This window comes from Aspergillus ambiguus, assembly GCF_047715705.1.
Source record: "Aspergillus ambiguus strain CBS 117.58 unplaced genomic scaffold BDV59scaffold_17, whole genome shotgun sequence".
Classification (NCBI taxonomy): Eukaryota; Fungi; Ascomycota; class Eurotiomycetes; order Eurotiales; family Aspergillaceae; genus Aspergillus; species Aspergillus ambiguus.
The window spans coordinates 292,145-312,047 of record NW_027395530.1 but is presented as its reverse complement, the minus strand read 5'-3'; the positions used below and the strand labels follow the sequence as shown (position 1 = coordinate 312,047).

The 19,903-nt window shown below is 59.2% G+C and overlaps 9 protein-coding genes across 9 annotated transcripts; 5 read left to right on the top strand and 4 right to left on the bottom strand.

Moving 5' to 3' along the window:
• Positions 1 to 124: 124 nt before the first annotated feature.
• BDV59DRAFT_35486 (uncharacterized protein) lies at positions 125 to 1,407 on the top strand. Its single transcript, XM_073696249.1, has 4 exons — positions 125 to 457; positions 511 to 643; positions 699 to 756; positions 829 to 1,407. Exons 1-4 carry the CDS (start codon positions 387 to 389, stop codon positions 1,116 to 1,118), a joined length of 552 nt encoding a protein of 183 aa, XP_073547664.1. The 5' UTR covers positions 125 to 386; the 3' UTR covers positions 1,119 to 1,407.
• On the bottom strand, positions 1,206 to 2,531 carry BDV59DRAFT_202262 (uncharacterized protein; the record flags this gene model as incomplete). The annotated part of the gene is made up of 5 exons (XM_073693998.1): positions 1,206 to 1,644; positions 1,700 to 1,861; positions 1,909 to 1,965; positions 2,022 to 2,370; positions 2,420 to 2,531. The coding sequence occupies 5 exons, from the start codon at positions 2,529 to 2,531 to the stop codon at positions 1,206 to 1,208; spliced, it is 1,119 nt and encodes a 372-aa protein (XP_073547663.1).
• A 1,185-nt stretch (positions 2,532 to 3,716) lies between these two features.
• BDV59DRAFT_193433 (uncharacterized protein) lies at positions 3,717 to 8,473 on the top strand (the record flags this gene model as incomplete). Its single annotated transcript, XM_073692229.1, has 5 exons — positions 3,717 to 4,216; positions 4,270 to 4,984; positions 5,120 to 5,378; positions 5,510 to 5,589; positions 5,960 to 8,473. The coding sequence occupies 5 exons, from the start codon at positions 3,717 to 3,719 to the stop codon at positions 8,471 to 8,473; spliced, it is 4,068 nt and encodes a 1,355-aa protein (XP_073547662.1).
• Positions 8,474 to 9,968: 1,495 nt separating this feature from the next.
• On the top strand, positions 9,969 to 12,490 carry gta1 (glutaminase GtaA; the record flags this gene model as incomplete). Its single annotated transcript, XM_073695135.1, has 7 exons — positions 9,969 to 10,165; positions 10,211 to 10,503; positions 10,548 to 11,577; positions 11,622 to 11,824; positions 11,871 to 12,014; positions 12,061 to 12,196; positions 12,248 to 12,490. The coding sequence occupies 7 exons, from the start codon at positions 9,969 to 9,971 to the stop codon at positions 12,324 to 12,326; spliced, it is 2,082 nt and encodes a 693-aa protein (XP_073547661.1). The 3' UTR covers positions 12,327 to 12,490.
• Positions 12,256 to 14,604, bottom strand: cps1 (Gly-Xaa carboxypeptidase). Its single transcript, XM_073695134.1, has 3 exons — positions 14,086 to 14,604; positions 12,663 to 14,029; positions 12,256 to 12,611 (listed from the first exon to the last, which is right to left on the bottom strand). Exons 1-3 carry the CDS (start codon positions 14,415 to 14,417, stop codon positions 12,556 to 12,558), a joined length of 1,755 nt encoding a protein of 584 aa, XP_073547660.1. The 5' UTR covers positions 14,418 to 14,604; the 3' UTR covers positions 12,256 to 12,555.
• Positions 14,605 to 15,461: 857 nt separating this feature from the next.
• On the top strand, positions 15,462 to 15,867 carry BDV59DRAFT_202256 (uncharacterized protein; the record flags this gene model as incomplete). The annotated part of the gene is made up of 2 exons (XM_073693997.1): positions 15,462 to 15,590; positions 15,643 to 15,867. The coding sequence occupies 2 exons, from the start codon at positions 15,462 to 15,464 to the stop codon at positions 15,865 to 15,867; spliced, it is 354 nt and encodes a 117-aa protein (XP_073547659.1).
• Positions 15,868 to 15,998: 131 nt separating this feature from the next.
• Positions 15,999 to 17,224, top strand: BDV59DRAFT_35445 (WSC domain-containing protein). Its single transcript, XM_073696248.1, has 2 exons — positions 15,999 to 16,528; positions 16,580 to 17,224. Exons 1-2 carry the CDS (start codon positions 16,252 to 16,254, stop codon positions 17,068 to 17,070), a joined length of 768 nt encoding a protein of 255 aa, XP_073547658.1. The 5' UTR covers positions 15,999 to 16,251; the 3' UTR covers positions 17,071 to 17,224.
• BDV59DRAFT_178891 (SANT/Myb-like DNA-binding domain-containing protein) lies at positions 17,162 to 17,965 on the bottom strand. Its single transcript, XM_073689843.1, has 2 exons — positions 17,382 to 17,965; positions 17,162 to 17,333 (listed from the first exon to the last, which is right to left on the bottom strand). The coding sequence occupies exons 1-2, from the start codon at positions 17,873 to 17,875 to the stop codon at positions 17,237 to 17,239; spliced, it is 591 nt and encodes a 196-aa protein (XP_073547657.1). The 5' UTR covers positions 17,876 to 17,965; the 3' UTR covers positions 17,162 to 17,236.
• On the bottom strand, positions 17,966 to 18,861 carry BDV59DRAFT_178890 (uncharacterized protein). Its single transcript, XM_073689842.1, has one exon. It carries the CDS (start codon positions 18,847 to 18,849, stop codon positions 18,418 to 18,420), a length of 432 nt encoding a protein of 143 aa, XP_073547656.1. The 5' UTR covers positions 18,850 to 18,861; the 3' UTR covers positions 17,966 to 18,417.
• Positions 18,862 to 19,903: the final 1,042 nt, after the last annotated feature.

Below are 19,903 nucleotides of genomic sequence, written 5' to 3'. Positions count from 1 at the left end.
TGTGGTTTATGAGAAATGAATTACGATCTATACGGGTGTTGGAGAGAGAGAGAGATATATATATATATAGGCTGGTGGACGATGTCGAGCTCCACACCTGCCCAAGTACGTCTTACAAAGATATCTTATAGCGTGTATTTCTGGGACATCCATCGTAGGTAGTTTAACGAAACATGAGGACGTGGATAGCAAAGTATAAGTCTCGTCGCCTTCATTCCGCGGCTTTGTCAGAGTGCGGAATTCAGGGCACACCATTTGCCGCATCGTTGACGTATGGCAGATCAACTGATTGATAATAAAACCACACGATTTGGAGTCTATATATACGGAGGGCCCGTATACTTTTCGGATTCTTTGCATGCGACATCCTCCACAAACACTACAGCATGACCGACCAATTCGCATTCACGTACCCCTCCCCGCTGGAAGGCTATGAGAACCTCGAGCCCCTGCCAGAGTGAGTCCCCAGACCACCTCCGACACGACCCGCGGTAACATCGCGGACGACAGCGAGCGCAACGACGACGGCAAATCGTTCAAGAACCCGCAACACGGGATCCGCAGCGCCGCCTATGACGAATTCCCCGATCCTCTGACCAAGGGCCGACGCGGTGGATTCGACATTCACATCTACCACTTCCAGGTGAGCCGCTTCCCCCTCCCCAAGATCTATATATATCTAACGTCGCATCGCGCAGAGTAATCCCGACCAAGCGGCCTACGCAAAGGCGCTCTGGGAGCGCATCCGTCGGGAATGTCAGTCTGCCTGCCTGCGTGCTCCCTATTGAATCTTGTTCCCGTCGAATATACCGCTGACCCCGTGCATAGTCCCCGAGCTCCGGATCTACCAGTTCTTTGACCGGCCGGTCGGCCCGCACCCGGTGGCCATGTTTGAGGTGAATTTGTTCACGCCGGCGCAGTTCGGGGCGTTCATCCCGTGGCTGGTGATCAACCGCGGGCCGTTGAGCGTGCTGGTGCATCCGAATACCACGGAGGAGGAAGACGAGCGGAACCATACGCAGCGGGCTACCTGGTTGGGAGATCGGATCCCGCTGGATCTACGGTTGTTTAAGCTGATGAAGGAGCGGAGGGAGCAGGAGTTGGGGGGAAAGACTTAGACGATAGAATGGTTCGATTGGAAGTTAACAGGGCTTTCGGATAGGATTGTTTGATTAGGAATACGTGACTCATGCTCTCATGGATCGTTAACGGCGAGTGACCCGGTGGTGCGCAGCCCAGAGCCTGACACCTTGGACGATCGCCCAGCTTATCCCTATGCAGACCACCAGGTAGATCATCACTTGATACAAGGGCGTCGCATTCACGGTGGGACAGCGTTCACTCGGACACACTTCCGTGCGGACCAGCGCCTTGAACTTGGGACCGCTGGGACCGCCCACGTACTGTTTGGGCAGCCCAAACGTCTTCAACCCCGCGGGGAGGGCGTCGTCCCCCCATCTCCCGTTGAAGTCCAGCCACTGCACGGGGTAGCTGGGGTCGTAGGGCTGGAAGGAGCGGTTGCGGGCGTCGTAGCGGTACGCATAGACGCTGAGCAAGGGGTCCCACAGCACGCCTTGGTCGGTGTGGTCGACGACCACGAGCCCGAACGGCAGGTCCAGCCACGGGATGGTATAGTCGTGGGAGCTACGCGGCCATCAGCCGTCGGAAGTCGTCTGGCATGGGACGGCACGGCACTCACCCAGCAACGGCGTAGACGGCGTGCGTCCCGTTGGCCGCGTAGGCAACCGGCCGCTTGCCCTGCTTTTCCGTGGCGGCGTACGTAACAGCGAGCCCCCTCGCATGCTCGCTGTACCACACCGTCTGCGGCACTCCCTCCGAGAATCGGATCATGGTATGCTCCCTGCGGCCGGTCAGCGACGGTCGTGCAGGGCCCCTACCCGAACGAACCAATCGCCCACATGATCACCGAACTCCATCTGTAGGACGGTGTTTCCGCGGTTGTACCTGGTTGAGGTTAGTGGGTGCGGGATGGTGTCTCCGCCGTGACGGCCGACACTCACGCAAAGAAGTAGAAGTAGAACGCGTCGAGGGTGCCGCTAGAACCAGCGGTGCCGTCGTGGTGGTCGACGACAATCACGCAGGCGGAGACTGCGCCTACGGTCTCGCCTGTTGCGTCCGGACTGACCCCGCGGAACCATGCGGGCGGCGGGTCCGCATTGGAACCTTCTTGGGAGGTGAGGAAGACACTGGTGTTGCCGAGCAGGTTGAGGCGGTCCAGGTTCTCGAGGGTCAGCGGGGACGGTGCCCCTTGAACCGGTTCCCCGTGGACCATGGGGGTGGTGTGCATGAGCTGCTGGGCAATGCCGGACGGCCTGAAGGGGTCCTGGCTATGCAGCCATACGAGGGGAGCTGATGGTGTGAGCGGGGGCCGAGACGAGGGCTGTCCGAAATTACTGACCGTAGTCCACCACGGGGGAGGGGATAGCTGTGGCGGCGGAGTCGAGGGGAAGGAATTTTGGGGGAGTTCGGGTGAGAGGAGGGAAGAGAGAGGGAGAGGGAGTTAGGGACATGGCGGGTAGAGTGGGAGAAGCAAAGGAGGAAGAGGAGGAGGAGGAGAAAGAGGAAGAGCCTAGTTTGGTGCATGGTATGGAGGGTGATGGGAAGGAGCGATCCACGACAATATGAACACCGATCGAGGAAGATGGAGGATGTATAGATTGATAGCAAACGGTCAGTGGAGACAGGGGCACGTGATGGATCAATCATGATGACTGATGAGGGTCTGACTCAGCACGGACACCCTTTTCGGCAGTAAATAAATATGCTCAGGGGTATACACCAAATCCCTAACGAGACCGATACTGGGTATCAGGATAAGCTCATGATGCTGCATATTAAGGTCGAGAGGAATGTCACCACACGAACCCTGATCCTGTCCGTAGTACATTCTCCTCATCCTCCACGTGTCGAGAGGGTCTTGGATCGACGTAATGATGACCTCCTCCCTCGGTGCCTCCTGTACTCCGTCGATAATCCTCCTTCTCTCGACCATAGCACTTATACTAACTCAATACCTACAGCGTACTGTTTCTCTGGACTGCTTCTGTCCTGGGTATTCGGTACACAGTCCTCGGAGGCTCGTATACTGCCTACTGCTGTACGCAGACCCCTCCGTGGCTAACCTAATTCTCCCTAGAAGAGTGGGGAATCCAGTCCCCCATCCAGCCAGTCCGCTCAGGGTATTGTAGCTCTGCGTTGCCCCTGAATCTCCTCCAGCGCGCATTCTTCTTCCCTCCAGACGACCCTCTCTCGAAAAAAAGTCCAAAAAAATCAGTGACGTCCTGGCGACATCACCGACTTTCTTTCTTTCTTTCTTCCAGTGCAACGGGACCGCATCCGTCGTCGACAAGATCGATTGATCGCTGGGTCTGGGATTCCACCAGTATTTCACCAGTTCAGCGACATCGAATCGTCGGTCTTTCATTCCCTTCGTTCTCTCTCGTTGTGTCTCTGGATCTGTTTCCTGTGTCTCTTGTCTCCGATCAATTGCTCCTATCTCCTCTCGAACCCATTGGTTGATCTCGACACCCACTGCGGGCTTGTGGATGTCAGTCCTGTCGCACGAGGTGGACGTATAGTTACCATTCGGTAAGTCCTGCGTACAATACCAGTAGCCCAGACGGAGGATGCTGACAGCCGAGATGACAGGACACTCCGACTCTATCTGAAACCCCACCCATCGGTGTTACAGAATCATGGCAACCGCTGCCAGACCCCGGACCCCCGACCTGGCGGCCGCCGACGCCTCCAACGGGTCCGGCAACAACCGTCGCACCAGCTCCTCCCTCGCCTTCCTGCGTCGTTCCAAGTCCGGCGAACCTCTCGGCGACCGCAAGTCGTCCGGCAGCAAGAGCAAGAAGAAACAGGCCATTGAAGAAGAACTCCGTCGGCAACGGGAAGCCGCCATGCCCAAACACCCCCCTCGTCTGCCGGATCTCTCCCCCACCCCCGTGCTTGAAACCTTTGGGGGTGACGAGCGTCTGGATAGTGTCGCGGCCTTGTCCAGTCCGTCCCACCACGCGCGTCCCATCCCCTCGCGGAGCGCCATGAGTACCCCCAATACCAACGACTACGATCCCTACGCCCGCACCGAGAGCATGACCCATCGGGGCCGCTTCAGCTATGCCAGCAGCGCCGTCAGCACCGTCAACAACCCCCGTCGACTGCGCCGGCGCAAGGATCCCACCCCCTACAAGTAAGTTGGCTCCCGTCGCACTGCCACCCACTCCCTCCCTAACGACGGGCTAGTATCCTGGTCATCGGCGCCCGCAACTCGGGCAAGACCTCGTTCCTCAATTTCCTCCGCTCGTCGCTCGCCCTGCCCCCACATAAACACCCGTCTCGCGCCCCCGAGGAGGTCGAGTTCTACGACCGCCAGTCGCCCGCCAACGAGGGCTACACCTCGCACTACCTCGAGACCGAGATCGACGGCGAACGGGTCGGCCTCACCCTCTGGGACTCGCAGGGCTTCGAGCGCAACATCGTCGACATCCAGCTGCGGGGCGTCACCGGCTTCCTCGAGAGCAAGTTCGAGGAGACCCTGAACGAGGAGATGAAGGTCATCCGTTCCCCTGGCGTGCGCGACACCCACATCCACTGCACCTTCCTCGTCCTCGACCCCGTCCGGCTCGATGAGAACATCGCCGCCGCCGACCGCGCCGCCCAGGGCACCCCCAAGGCGTCCGACTCCCCCGTGATCGGCATCCTGGATGAGAGCCTCGACCTGCAGGTCCTCCGCACCGTCCTGGGCAAGACCACCGTGGTGCCGGTCATCAGTAAAGCCGACACCATCACCACCGCCCACATGGCCTACCTGAGAAAGGCGGTGTGGGATAGTCTCCGGAAGGCGAACATCGACCCGCTCGAGATCCTGACCCTGGAAGAACAGGAGGACGAGTACGCGAGTACGGATGAGGAAGCTGCAGCTGAAGCGGAAGCGGAAGCGGAGGGGGAGAAGCCCGATGTGCCGGAGACGGTGCCGGAAGAGGAGGACGTGCCATCATCCCCGAAGGACGACTCCGAGGCCAACGGAGACGTTCCGACCCCGGCGTCGCCGTCGGCACGGAGCCAAGCGTCGGCACCCAATGCTTCCCACCAGAACCTGCCCTTCTCCATCCTGTCGCCTGACCCGCACTCGCTGGCAGCCGGGGACGAACCCGTGGGGCGCAAGTTCCCCTGGGGCTTTGCCGACCCGTACAACCCGGAGCACTGCGACTTCCTGAAGCTGAAGGACTCGGTGTTCAGCGACTGGCGATCGGAGCTGCGCGAGGCGAGCCGGGTGATCTGGTACGAGCGCTGGAGAACGAGCCGGTTGAATCGTCAGGGTCCGGCCGCGGAGCCGCCGAAGAAGGTGTACAGTGGGCGCATGGGACCGGTGGAGGGATCTCACGCGCGGTAGAGGACCGCGGAGGGGTTTGATTGATGCCTTGATCGTTGTATTTCTTGATTTCGTTCCTTGTTGATGTTGTTTTCCTTCGAACCTGTCGAGGCTGCCAGGGCCCTCCGGCTTGTCTGGGAGGCGCTGGTGGCGCTCTCTTATACCACTTGAGTTTTGATATCACTGTCACTGTTTGTCGGTACTGCTATCGGTAGTAATCAGTTAACTTGTACCCTGGTTAGTACCTGGTAGAATGCAGTAACCCGTATCTTATTAGTAGATAGCATACCAGGTACACTATATCCCTGTATAGATGATGCAGCTTCGACCAGTGAGAGGAGATGCCGCTTGACCGCCTGCCCCTCTCGATACGAGCTGAACGATGCGGCTCTAACTAGTTAGTATACTTTCTTCTCCTGATCCTCTTCTCCTCTTCCTCTCCTCCTCCTCTTCTCTTCTCTTCTTACACTCCCTCTTCTCCTCTCCTCCCCTCCCTCCCTCCCCCTATCCCTTCTCATGTCTCTCCACGTGCCGGACCCACGCTCCCGTGGTCGTTCCAAGTCTCCGAGCGGGCATACCCGCCAGCGGTCCAGATCGCGCGATCCGCTGGCTCCCTCCGCCGCTGTCGAGGCCTCCAGACAAGCGACCCGGTCGTATCTCGCGCCCGATCACGCGGATCCTTACGCTCGCTCGCGCTCGCGCTCTCGCTCCAGGAGTCGTGCCGCCAGTCCGCGGCGGACCTATCGCGTCGACGATGATCTGTCGGCCTCGGATTCCGACCACGATCGCTACTACCTGTCCGACTCCGGACGGAAAGCGACCAGACATCCCCGTGAGCGCCGGTCGGCTGACCTGCGCTCACCCAGCCTCCGTCCGACGCGATACGACGTCCCCTCTGATGACTCTCTGTCAGCCTCCGAGGACGAGGCCCTGGCCTACGGGGACATCCCCAGCGACCTAGAGCGTGAATACTACGGATACAAGGCCTCCCCGCGCACTTCGGCGTCGCGTGTCGACAGTCATCCCAGCTACGCCCGTCCCGGCTCATTCCAGTATGCGACTCCGTCGCAGTATCTCCAAGGACAAAAGCAACCGCAACAACCGGCCTATAGTGGTCCCCCCCCGACCAGCGCTCCCCCCTCGGCCTGGGCGCCGATCCCAGAGTGTGAGCGACCCGGTTATGTGCCCCCGTCCTCCCAGCCGGAGACCATGCCTGGCGCCTTTCCCGCCTCCACCCTTCCCGACACCACCGCCGCCTCTGGAGCCCCGGTGTATGCGACAGCACCGTATGTGACTGCCGACGGTCAACCGAGTCCGTACGCTTCCTGGGGCGCGCACCGATACCAGGTGCCGACGAGCGGCGCTTACGTTCCGCCAGGGACGACGATGGCGTCCGCGCACCAGCGAACAGTGTCCAGTGACCCCCCCGGTCACATTGCGTACGCCACCCCACCGGCGTTTCAGTACGCGCAGATCGACCCCAAGGTCAAATATGCGCCCAAACCCACGGCGAAGCCGGCCTACGCGGCCACCCCGGCGCATGCGCGGACGGGCTCCGAACCCCAGGCGCCGTACGATCTAAAATACTCGGCCACCCCGCAGTTCGCGTCGAAACCGGCGACCACTCGCCCGCAGGAGTCGGGCCCGCATTATGTCGAGATCACCCCCGGCGGTCGCTCAGGACGGCCGCACAGCCTGTCCATGTCGGCGGCCAACACTCTCTCCGTCGAAGCCCCCGATCCTAGCTTCCGTCCGGTCAGTCCCATGCTGGAGCCCTACAAGGGTACGTACCAGAGCATTTCGCCCATGCCGTCGCCCATCGTCGGCCCCGCGCGCCTGGACGAGGATCTGTCGGAGCTCGAGCCCCTGGACGCCAGCGACTCCGAAGGGAGCCGCCGGCGGAAGCATCGGCGGAAGAAGTCCAAAGATCCGGAGAAGAAGAGCGACCGCACCAGGCGGGATTCGAGCCGGGTGCGTCACGACCGCCATTCCTCCTCCTCCTCCCTGTCGCAGATCCCCGGGCCCGAATCCCTGATGGTGATCACGCCCGGGGGCAGTGGCGGTGGCGCGCGGAAACGGGTGTCGTTCTACGATCCGACGCCCGATGCGACGGCCATGCAGGAAGCCCTGTCGCACACGCGCAGCGTCGACCACAAGACGCTCATCCGTGTGCTCCCGCACCTGAGCAGCGACGAGATGCTGGACCTCCGCAAGGAGTACAAGCATCACGTGAAGCTGCGCGGGAAGGGCATCAACCTGGCCAAGCACCTCCGCGTCAAGTTGGGCAACAACGCGTTTGGCAAGGTGTGCTACGCGACGGCGCTGGGGCGGTGGGAGAGCGAGGCGTTCTGGGCCAACTGCTACTACCAGTCGAGCACGTCGCGGCGCGAGCTGCTGATCGAGGCGCTGTTCGGGCGCACGCGCGAGGAGATCCGCGAGATCAAGGCGTGTTTCCGCGACTCGCGCTACCTGGACAGCCTGGAGAAGTGCATGCGGGCCGAGCTCAAGGCCGACAAGTTCCGCACGGCGGTGATGCTGGCCCTGGAGGAGGAGGCCCGTCCCAGCGAGCGCGACCCGGTCGACGAGGCGCTCGTCCAGCGCGACGTCCACGAGCTGCACCGCGCCCTGGTGGCCCGCCACGGCGGTGAGACCGCCATGATTTACATCATCGTGCGCCGCAGCGACGCCCACCTGCGCGAGGTGCTTCGCGCCTACGAGGCCATTTACCAGCGAAACTTTGCGCGCGCCATGATCGCCAAGTCGCAGAACCTGGTGGGCGAAACCCTCGCCCACATCCTGAACGGCGTGATCAACCGCCCCATGCGCGATGCCCTCCTCCTCCACCAGGCCCTGCGCGAGTCCAAGTCCGGCAAGGAACGATCCGAGCTGTTGATTTCCCGCCTTGTGCGGTTCCACTGGGAGCCGCGCCATCTGGAACAGGTGAAGCTTGAGTTCCGCCGCCGGTACAAGCAACGCCTGGAGGAGGCGATCGCCGAGGAGATCCTCCCCATCCCCGGAGGGAGCGAATGGGGGGAGTTTTGTATTGAGTTGGCGCAAAGCTCGAAGCGGACCTGACCTGACTTGAGTCTTGTTTTTCTTTGTTTCGGTTGTCTATGTCTTTTTGTCTCAGGCTTACGAATGATGACTGGGAGGCCCTGGCGAGTTTTTGCTTTGCGTTTCTGGTTGAAGTTTACATGCGAGACATGGGTCTTTTACTTGCGTTTGTATCTAGCGGTATGTATGTAGTATATGATGATGACGATGCATGTCAGTCTGAGCTTCTAGAAGACTTTTTCTCGGTTTGCTCCCAACATGCAAGGCTCCCACGGGACTATTGATGTATGTCTCGACTTCGCTCTGACGTGGCCCGCAAAAGCAAATCTCGTACCTGCGTTCGCCTGCCGTGTCACTGGTCGGCTTCTCTGCCGATCAGAAGGCGATCCCCGTCTAGCGCGGGCCTGGTCAAAGCCTCTCCTCTCTCGGGACAATCTCCAGCATGGCCTGTGGGCTGCCACGCAGCATGTTTCCTCCGGCGACGACGATGCAGCCATCAGTGAAGGTCACACTGCAGCCGTCCAGGCCTGTCTCGTCCCTTCACGGCCGGAAATATCCCTGTGCGGAAGCCGTGAATGTCGCTCACCTGATGGCATCACCGCGATCAGTCACACTCGCCGCATGTCAGATGTCTTCACTGTGGCCGATCCACCGGCCGTGATAGAGCAGAAACCGACTGGATGAATAAGTCAATGACTGCCATAGCGACTTCCTCTCCGGTCTCTATCGTCACTACGCCTTCCTGTCTGGGACTTTCCGTCTGGCTGCCTGCTGTTGTCTATAAAATGCCGTCGTCGTCTCTCCTTCTATCGCCCTTCGTTCGTGCCCTCATATCCGTTCCCTTCGTTCATATTGCTCTCTACCTCTCATACATACGTCGTCTATCGTTAACCCCCCCTGGCCACTGGTAAGTTCAGTCATCTGCTGCCCATCTCCAACAGTGGCTGACTCCTCGTGCCCTACCCAGCTGCTTCTCGACAAGCCCTACTCTCCTCGGTTGGCTCCATCTCCATCCGGTTCATCAAGAGGCCCTAGTGCCCTTGCATGGGGTAAGTCTGATCATTCCGTCTCCACCTGCCTCTCCCCTCTCGCTGCCTCGAGTCTGGTCGGGCCTGTGGCTGGCATCTGGCCTGTACGCCCCGTGGGCATCAAATCCAAACGCGAGTCAGACGACGACGCTTTGCGGAAGAATCTACATCATGCGAGCACATTCCTGTCTCTTGTCTCCGTTTTCTTTCATCGGCTTCATCCTCGGCCCCAATAACCTCTGTTCTAGGTCTGGAGCCCGCGCATTCCAATCTGTCTTCGGTGCGTGGTCTGCAGAAGTATTTAAGCAGTGCCAGCATTCCAGTCGCATTGCAGAATTCCCTGATCTACATTCGTCAGCATCGGTGATCGTAAGCTTCTACCTGCTGTCTCCGTGTGGATTTTTCCGAAAACAGTAATCTGTTGGGTGTCTTTAAAGAAAGCATCTGGCGGCCAGGACTGACCCTTGCTGCAGACCATTCCAGTCACCATGTTTGTCTTTCACCTGTGGTTCTTCTTTCTCGCCCTGCTGGTCGCCTCTACTGGGGCCAGCTCCGCCTTTACCCCGGCTCGACCCCCTGCGTTGCCTCTTGCTGTCAAGTCCCCGTACCTGAGTACCTGGTTGCGTGCTGGGAGCGATGGCGGTAATGGTGGTTATCTCGCCGGTGAATGGCCGACCTTCTGGGCGTGAGTCCCCTGGCCTTGCAAGCGTATTTCTTCTGACTTTCGCAGTGGTCAAGTCAGAGGCTGGGCGGGAATGATCCGTGTCGACGGCAATGTTTACACCTGGATGGGGATCCCCGGTTCCACCACCGTCAACCAGACTGCCTATGAGTACACCTCCACCAAGAGTATCTTCACCATGGAGGTCGACCACATGGTCCAGATGAACGTGACCTTCCTGTCGCCCGTCACTCCTGAAGATTTGCGCCGCCAGTCCCTCGTGTTTTCCTACGTGCATGTTGATGTCTCCTCTCTCGATGGTAGACCCCATGATGTGCAGGTCTATTCCGACATCTCGGCTGGTAAGTCCTCCTCTCCCTGTCGCAGGCCGTTTCTGACCTTTTAGAATGGGCGGCGGGTAGTCCATCTGCGGTTGCCCAATGGGACTACGCTGTCACCAACGGCGGCGTGGCCTACCACAAAGTCTGGCGCCAGACTCCGCTCCTTTTCTCGGAGAGCGATGACCAAGCGGAATGGGGCGACTGGTACTGGGCTACGGACAACCGCGATGGCCTCACCTTCCAGTCGGGTGCTGATGTCGATGTCCGCGGCTATTTCTCCAAGAACGGTGCCCTTCCCAATACCAAGGACACCAATTTCCGTGCCATCGGCGACAGGTGGCCTGTTTTTGGTTTCGCGCACAACCTAGGCTCAGTGACAGACTCTGCCAACGTGCTCTTCACCATTGGTCTGGCCCAAGATGTTGCCATTCAGTACAACGGATCCACGAACGGGATGACAGCCGAACCTCCTCTGTGGAAGGACTACTTCCCTACGGCGTGGGATGCGCTCGACTTTTTCCACCATGACTATCAGGAGTCCAGCACTCTCTCCACAGACCTCGACCAACGGATTTCCACGGATGCACTCAACGCCGCCGGCCAGGACTATATGACGATCGCGTCTCTCACCGTTCGTCAAGTCTTTGCTGCTCTCCAGCTCTGCGGCACCTCTGGCAACCCTTACCTGTTCATGAAGGAGATTTCCTCCAATGGCAACATGAACACGGTGGACGTGATCTTCCCGGCATACCCCATCTTCTTGTACACCAACCCCGAGTTGTTGACGCTTCTCCTGAAGCCGCATTTCGAGATCCAGGAGAATGGAATGTACCCTCACAACTACGCCATGCACGATATCGGTACCCACTATCCTAATGCCACCGGCCACGCCGAAGGTAATGACGAGTACATGCCCTTGGAGGAGTGCGGCAACATGATCATCATGGCTCTGGCATATCACAAGGTTGCAAATGATGCAGGCGCGTTCATCCAACAGCACTATAAGCTCCTGAACCAGTGGGCCTCGTATCTCATCGAATTTGGGCTTTACCCTGCTAGTCAGGTTTCGACAGATGATTTTGCTGGTGCTTTGGCGTGAGTGTTCCTGGTGATGCTGTAGGACGTTGCTGACTTGACAGGAACCAAACCAACCTGGCCTTGAAGGGGATCATCGGTATTGAGGCGATGGCTTCCATCAGCACCATTGCCAACAACGAGGCCGATTCGAACAACTATACCACTGTCGCCCACAACTACATGGACCAGTGGCAGAATCTGGCCATCAATAAAGAGGCTGATCCGCCACATGCCACTTTGAACTACGGCAATGACTCGACTTATGGTATGTGGCGATGGAAACCGGTACGATAGGAGACTAACATGCGCAGGTCTATTGTACAATCTCTATGCCGATCGTCAGCTGGGCCTGGGGTTGGTTCCCCAGTCGGTGTACGACATGCAAGACAAGTACTACTCGAGGATGAAGCAGCGGTACGGCGTGCCACTCGACAGTCGTCACTACTACACCAAGAGTATGTTGATCCCTTTGGCTGGTTGACTGTGTACTGATGATGACAGCCGATTGGCAACTGTTCACTGCGTCGATCTCGTCTGCGGAAACTCGCGAGATGTTCCTTCAGCTTATCACCAGTTGGATCAATGAGACCCCTACCAGCGGCGCCATGACAGATCTCTACGACACCATCTCTGGAAAGTGAGTTATCCTGTTGAAGGCCATGTATTTACAACGGACTAATTCGTTCAGTTACCCTCGTGACACCACTAGGTTTATCGCTCGCCCGGTGATGGGTGGTGCTTTCTCTCTGCTCCTTCTTGATGAATAGATGAGGTTGAAGTTCGATGTGCCGGTCACTCGTTTCAAGTTATCCATATCATCTTTTCATTATTGTTATGAACAATCTTAGACCGTCTATGCCCGTGCCTTGATGGCTGTACATATGTTCTCTTGTACCTAGATCCTCGATAGACACGAACATGATGGTTCTTATCTATACGTGCGTAGATTCTAGCCCTTCTCCAGCTGTCTCTACCTTGTATGAATGTTGTATATACCTATAGGTCATGCTCGATTTCCGTTTGGCCCGCTCCATCAAAGGCACGGATCAGATCTGAGCCATTAGCATTGTTCATGAAAGACAGACGGTCAGACCATCACTCACCATAATACAGCATCATCGCCTCCAAGTGCACGTCAATGGCCACCCGCTCATCCACGGTGTGAATATTCAACGCACCGCCCTGGCGCGACGGACTCCACCGGTAGATATTCCGCGACAGGTTCCAGTAGAACCGGGTATCCGTATTCCCGGTCATGATATCGCCGGCCACGACGACCGTCTTCCCCTGCAGACTCGGCACGGACTCGAACACGGCGCGGGTGACGCCCGCGAACCGTGCCCACGTCTCACTCTCGAGATCCGTAGGACTCACGGGCGCCGGACGCAGCGGCTCACTCAGCGTCGACAGCACCAGCGTGTTCGCCGCATGGCCGTCGTTATCGCCGGGGATCCTCAACCCCGTCTCCTCCTCCTCCTTCTCCTCCTCCGGAAACGCCACCAAGGTCAGGTTATACCTCTCGGCGATGGGTGCAATCAGGCGCACCGCGCGGGCCTGCACCTCGTCCGGGGTCTGATGCAGCGCAACCCGGTAGTTCACCAGCGCCGACACGGTCTCCGGCAAGGCGTTCGACTTGACCCCGCCGGAGATCAGATCGGCCGCCTGCGACGTCTGCAGCGTGAACCGGGTCGCCGCGCCCCGCGACACCGCCAGCCGCTCCGCCAGCGTCTCCGCGTCGTCGCCCCCGGCCAGTGCCCGCGCCAACCACGGCTCCACGGCGTCCGGCGAATGCGCCACCTGGCACTGCAGCTTCCGGTACGCCGGGTGGCTCGCGTCCAGCCGCGGCCGGAACAGCTCCGCCCGCTCCAGCGTGTAGATGATCTCCGCCATCATCCCGATGCCCGTGTGTGCCGGCGGCACGCTGCTGTGCCCGCCGGCCACGCGCAGCTCCAGCGTGAGGTCCAGACTGCCCTTTTCGCTGACGCCGGGGAGGGCATACACCACGTCTGTCGTGGCCGGGGAGGAGGAGGACGACGACGACGAAGGAGAGGAGAGTACCTCCAGCCCCATGCCGCCCTCGTCGAGGACGAACTCGAACGCATCGCCATCCGCCCCGAAGGTTTCCTCAAGGTACGCCGCGATGCTCCCCGCGCCCAGCCAGCCGTGCGACTCCTCGTCGAAGCCAAAGGCCAGCACGACGGTGCGCGTCGGCGTCCACCCCTGCGCGAGCAGGTCCTCGACCACGGAGAGCAGCCCGATCAGCACGTTCTTGCAGTCGCTGGCGCCGCGGCCCCAGAGCCACTCGCCGTCGAAGTGGCCCGCGAACGGCGGGTGCGTCCAGTCTGCGGCGTTGACGATCGGTACGACGTCCTGATGCGCCGTGAAGAGGAGCGGCTTGGCGGCGGAGGTGCCGTTGAGGGTATACACCAGGCCGAGGCGGTTGACGTGGGAGAGGTGCGCGGTTGCATGACTGCTCTGTTAGCTTGGACTTGGGGGTGGGTAGTAAGTAAGGGGTGGGGGGCGTACGTCAATGGGAAGAGTTGTTCGAGGAGGGAGTGGAATTCGAGAAATGGAGCGAATCCCGGGTCGTACGGGTCGGTGAGGTAGTCGTTCACGGTTGTTGGGACTTGCACGGCGCGCGACAGTCGCTCGACTTGTTGCGCGCGGATGTGCGCGTCCTTGACGAATTTCAGGCCCGAGGTGAACCCATCGTTGGGCGGGGGGACTTTGGCCGCCAGCGGGCAGGTCTCGGCGTCAGTGCTGGTGCCGAGGGGGGTTTGGCTGGGGATGATGAAGGAGGCGGTATGTGGGAGGGCGAGGAGCCCTAGGCTGATGACCAGGGCTGATTGGAAGTACATTCTGGCGGATCGCACTGTGGTGGTCTTGACTCTGTCCCGGGAGGAGAGAGGAGGGAGGAGAGGAGGACAGGAAGTGAGGAGACCCGGTTATGTAGTTATGCCGCTAGGAAGGCTTCTCCGCACGCCATCGATAGATAGCGGCTGGAGCCGACGCCAAGTCGGGAGATGAGCTTAGCATGACTCTCATTGCAAGATGGAGTTGGAGACGGAGACGGAGAGAAGAAGAGGAAGTTGAAAGGGATTGATCGGTCACGAGGGTGTCACGGGACCTTTCCCAAAGCGGATTGTATAGTAAACGGCTTCTACATCATCCACGGTTCAGAGATCTCAGGAACCCCTCCAGTACCTGGTTTCGACAGTTTAAGTTATCCCGCGGCAGTGGTGACTTGGCTTAGTATACCTTAATAATAAGCCTGCCTCGATATTCTATATTACTTTATCTTCTTCCCCCTTTTCTTCTTCCACTCGCTTCAACGCTCCTCTCATCTGCATACTCCTGCATCTGCACCCCTCATCCACGATGGAGACAACACGGAAGATCTGCTGCCAGAAGCTAAGAGCTATCGAAAGGAGAATCGAGAAACCAGGGACAGCCTATCTCACCTCCCGCTAACCTGGAATCCGTTGGCATTCAACGGCAATCCATGTCCCTAGAGGATAGTCCACTGCCTCGCTTTTTCACGCCTTATCAGGGTCAACTCCAGAACCCATACCAGGAAGACCCAGGCATGCAGTACTGGTTTCCCGAACTTGTACACAGCGACGAGAATAGTGACCAGATCTGAGGCAACGTCATCGGTCTGTGGACGTATCTTGACGAGTTCATCAAAGCCGAAACCTACCACCTAGATAAAACTGTCCCAGAGGGAGTCCGTTACGCAGAGTGAGCTTCAGCATCTCCCTTCTCCCGCCCTGTATTCCCTCTGACTCGGAACAGGGCTGGAGATCTCAATTTGTGCTGTACCCTGGAAAGGCGCGAGGAGATGCCATTTTGGCAGATGGAGGCAATCTGGTGTGGACCACGCCACCCCCCGCCGGCCCCATATGAAGCCCATGTTGATCACCGACTCTCTTCCCGACGAGCGACTGATGCGCAACGAGCTATTGGCCCTTGTTAAGGTTATTGGAACGCGCCTCAACCCGAAACATAGACGTGATCATCTGGATGTACCCGTATGGCCTTCCTTCTCGCTCTATTCGCCATTGATGCACTGACCCATCTCAGGTCCTGCTTTACTCGTTTGCGGACACGTCTGTTCGCATGTTGGAGGCGAACTTTAATGGAAATAATTTGGTTGTGCGGGATACCAAGTACTATGACTTCATCGAGGAGGATACTGAGTCGCTTCCACTCACCTATCTCTTCGTTCGCTGGTGGTTCGGCCATCCGTCTGATGAGGATACGACGGGTGGAAAGTCAATGTCCGTTTCCGCTGTCAAGTCGACATAATGAGTTCGGGCCAAGGATATGACGTATCACGCTCTTACGAGAGAAACAATAGCTCTTTCATTCTTCATTGGCTGTTTCCTTCTCAGTTTTAAAGTACACCAAAACCCCGACTATTGACTGGCCTGGTTGTTTGAAAATCCAATAGTCCGTCGATCCGGCCGATCACTGACATCATCCGCATTCCTCAACCAGCCCATCGCCATGAAACGCCGCAAGGGGTCGCTCTGAATCGCCCGATCGCCATTCTGCTGCCGTTTCAACTCGTTTGATGGATTCCAAGGGGTGGTGCCGTTGGCCGCCGTGATTCATATTTAACTAGGGGGCGCGTCTAGCTTCAGCGCTGTTTCATGTCCTCTCGCCATCCGCTCGTTGATATCCTGCATCATGAAAGCCTTCTTTCTCCTGTCGCTCCTTGCTCCCTCCGTCTCAGCTGTAGCCGCCTGCTACAGCAGTCCCGGCCAGCTGGTCCCTTCGTGGCAATCCGCCTACCAATCCCGATCCCTCTGCCAGCAGTTCTGCTCCAAGATCAACCAGACCGTGTCCGCCCTGCACAACGGCTCCCATTGCTTCTGCGGTTCTCCCTCCCAGCTTCCCCCGAACAGCGCTAAACGGCCACTATCGGAATGCCAGACTCCGTGTCCAGGCTATGCCACCGATACCTGTACGTCCTGTCCCGGTCGAGATCATCGAAGCATCCAACTAACGTGAAAAGGCGGTGGCCCGAACACATGGTCCATTATCATCCCCGGCCTGCAGCGCCGAGTCGACCCGTCTACCGAATCTGTCATCGTCACCGCACCGGAACCCGACGACGACGGTGATGGGATCACTCACGACCCCCTCGCGTCTCTCAGCGTCAACCCTACCGTCGTGCAGACCGGCATCCCGCTGCCCACCAGCAGCGGTGGCGGAGCCATCGATGGCGTCAAGACCGCCCCGATTCCCAATTCCATCCTAACAGCTCCCTCCGAGCCGTCGGAGTCTTCCAAGTCTTCTACGCAGGGCACACCGTCTACTTCTTCCCTGGTGGTTACGCCCGCTCCCACGACCACCAAAACCGTTGCTTCGGCTTCGGTGTCAGCGTCGCAGTCTGGCACAGCGAGTCCCACTGCCAGTCCATCTGAAGCTGCGGGAGTGGTCTCTGCGCCAAGGACTGGTCTCGCTGTAGGCGTTCTATCGGCTGTGCTGGCTTTGTTGTATTAAATGCCCTTACGCGGATCGCTGGTCGATTCGACTCCCTGACTGGATATACCCGCGATTCTCAATAGCATAATGTATTGAACCGAACGGAAACGGAAGCAAACAATAGAAACAAATAACTAACTCCATGGTATCATAATTCGACAGCGCTAATATTTCAATCCCGCCATTACTCGGGCACCGCAATCCCCATTCTCCTCAACTTCTCGTAGTCCTTTGCTTTCATCGTCACTTTGTCGAAGTTCCGTGGAAGGGGTTGTCCCTCACTACGATTGTCAGCACCTCTCCCACCCAACAGATACTGATGCACCTACCGAAGGAACTTCGTCTTCAGGTTCCGCGCCCGATCCTTCAGCTGTACCTGATTGCGCCCCTCAATGCGTCGTTCGCCTTCCTCCTCCGGGAGTACGGAGTTCTCTCGCTCGATCTTTGCCCATTTCGCCCCGAACAGCTCGATCAGCCGGACCAGCCGGTTGTCCTCGTCGTCCACCCAGCGCTTGCGATCCGTTGTGGTGATCGGGTACGGGATGCTCGGCGACCGCCGAGGCGACACCACAACCCTGGGGGACCTGCGCTGCTTCGTCGGCGTTGCCGTCTCAATGTCATCCTGGAGCTGTCGGGTGGGGGAGTCGTAGTCGGACTCTTCCCGGCGCGCACGCTTATGGCGACTCTGATCGGGCTTCTCGGCGCGTCTCCGAGGAACGTTGACGGCGCGCTCGTACAACGAGAATGTGTCGTCTTCGTCGGACTCTGTTTCCGAGTCCGTCGCGCTGCCAGTCTCCCGACGGCGCTTTCGCGTGTAATCCATCAACCCGCGCCGTTGCTCTGCGCGATGTTGGTCACGGTCGCTACCGCGTTCGGCACTGGCCTCCTGGCTGATGGGAGACACCCGGCGTGCCGTCGACTGCGGGTCGATGAACGCGCGGGACGTCCGCTGCGGCGTGGGGTGGGCGGAGTCCCTGTCTGCGTCGCTGCGACGGATGTGACGGGTGGAGGTAGTCCTGTTCGTCATCGGAGGGCTCTGTGACCTTTCCATACTGTGGTGGCTTGTGTCTAGGTTGAGGTGGAGGTCTTCTCCGTCCGCGACGAACAGCGTGTCATCTGGTTCAGGCGACGCCGGGATCTCCTGTTGCGTTGCTCTTGGGGGCGTCGGGGGGATCACCTGCCGCGCAGGCGTGGAGATACGTCGACGCTCAGAGGACGTGTTCGTAGGACGGTCGTCGGAGGTGCCACCCTCCTGATCACGGCGCGTCAATGCTAATGTCCTCCTGAGCTCCTCGGCGTAGCGTACATTATACTTGCGACTATCACGCGTTAGAGGGTAACGGGGATGATGTTATCCGGATGGGCTTACGGGGAATAGTGGTCATCCCTTCGCCTGGGAGCCGGCTCTGGAGCCGGCTCTGGCTCTGATGCTGGGGCTGGTTCTGGCTCAGGTTGAGGTTCTGCCGGCGCAGGCTGTTCCTCGCGGGCAGGAGTCTCCTGGATACTATCTCTACCCGCCTGGGAGTCTTCGACGCCGGTTTCAAGCTCCTCCGTCGACGTGAAGAACGCATGGTGAAACTCCTCCGTGCTGGGCTGTCTCAGCAGATCTTCGTTGATCTCGTCGAGACGCTTGCACACCCACTCGACCGCACGCGGCGCGAACTTCTGCCACCGATACATCGGCTTCAGAATGCGCACGACCACCGTCATATCATCCTCACTCTCGAGGACGTCGCGCACGTCCGTGTACCGCTCCCACGCGGCGTCGCGGAACCGCGACGGCAGCACTCCGTCCATCCCGCCGAACCCGTCGAGGTCGAACCCGCGGAGCAGCGGCGACGCGACATCGGGCGAGGCGGCATCGCCGGGGTCCTCACGGAAGAAGGCCTCCTTGAGTTCGTCGGCTGCATCAAACGCCGCGTCCCGCTGGTGGTCCTCGATGCGCATCACCAGCGCCTGCGTGCGCAGCTCCAGCGCAAGCTGGAACGTCTCTTTGGCCAGGGCGCTCTCCCCGATCGGTCGCGCCTGCGACGCGGCCGCGTGCACGATATCGTTCATGAAGGCGGACGGAAATACGTGGTTGAGGGTGGCGACGGCGCGCCGGAACGCCGCCCAGTCGGTGGCGGCGAGGAGCGTCTCGCGCGCAAGATGTGCGCAGTTGGCCTTGTGCAGGACGACCACGGCGGACCAGGTCGTCGGGATGGCGCCGCTGCCGCGCGTCTCGAAGAGCCGGAAGAAGAGATCCCGCACGTGGTCCACGTTGATGTAGGTGGCGTGCGAGAAGTTCTGGGTCTCGGCGGTCAGCTTGGACACGCGCCGCTGGAACTGGAGACGTGGGAGGCTGTGCGGGTCGGCGAGCTTCTTGGCCAGCGCGGCGAAGCCGCCGTCTTTAGCGGCTGGAGTGATGAAGTCGAGGACGTTGGTCGCGGTGGCTTCGAGGTCGGGCAGCGTGTAGAGCATCATCTCTGCGTCGAGGGTGGGCTCTGACGCTGGATCCGTCTCCGGCTCCGCATCTGGCATCTGCGTCGTATTGACGGCCGTTGTGCCGGAGATGTAGGTAGCATCTTCGGGCGATTCAGGAGCAGCTCGGGAGGTGGACTTGCGAGGGGACCTGTAGGGAGACTCTTCCAGGACGGCTTCGAGGGCTGGGAGGTGAGATTATGAGTATGGAGCGAGGAAGTACACAACAGCGCCCACTGGGGATGGATGACGTATGGCGGACCATATCGGTTGGATGTATACCGCTATGTGCAACCAGGAATACACTTACTTTTCCCCGTCATTCGCCCCTTACTTTGCGTCCAGGAGGGCCTGGCATCTTTATCTTTCCCCCCGGACGTCTCTCGCTCTC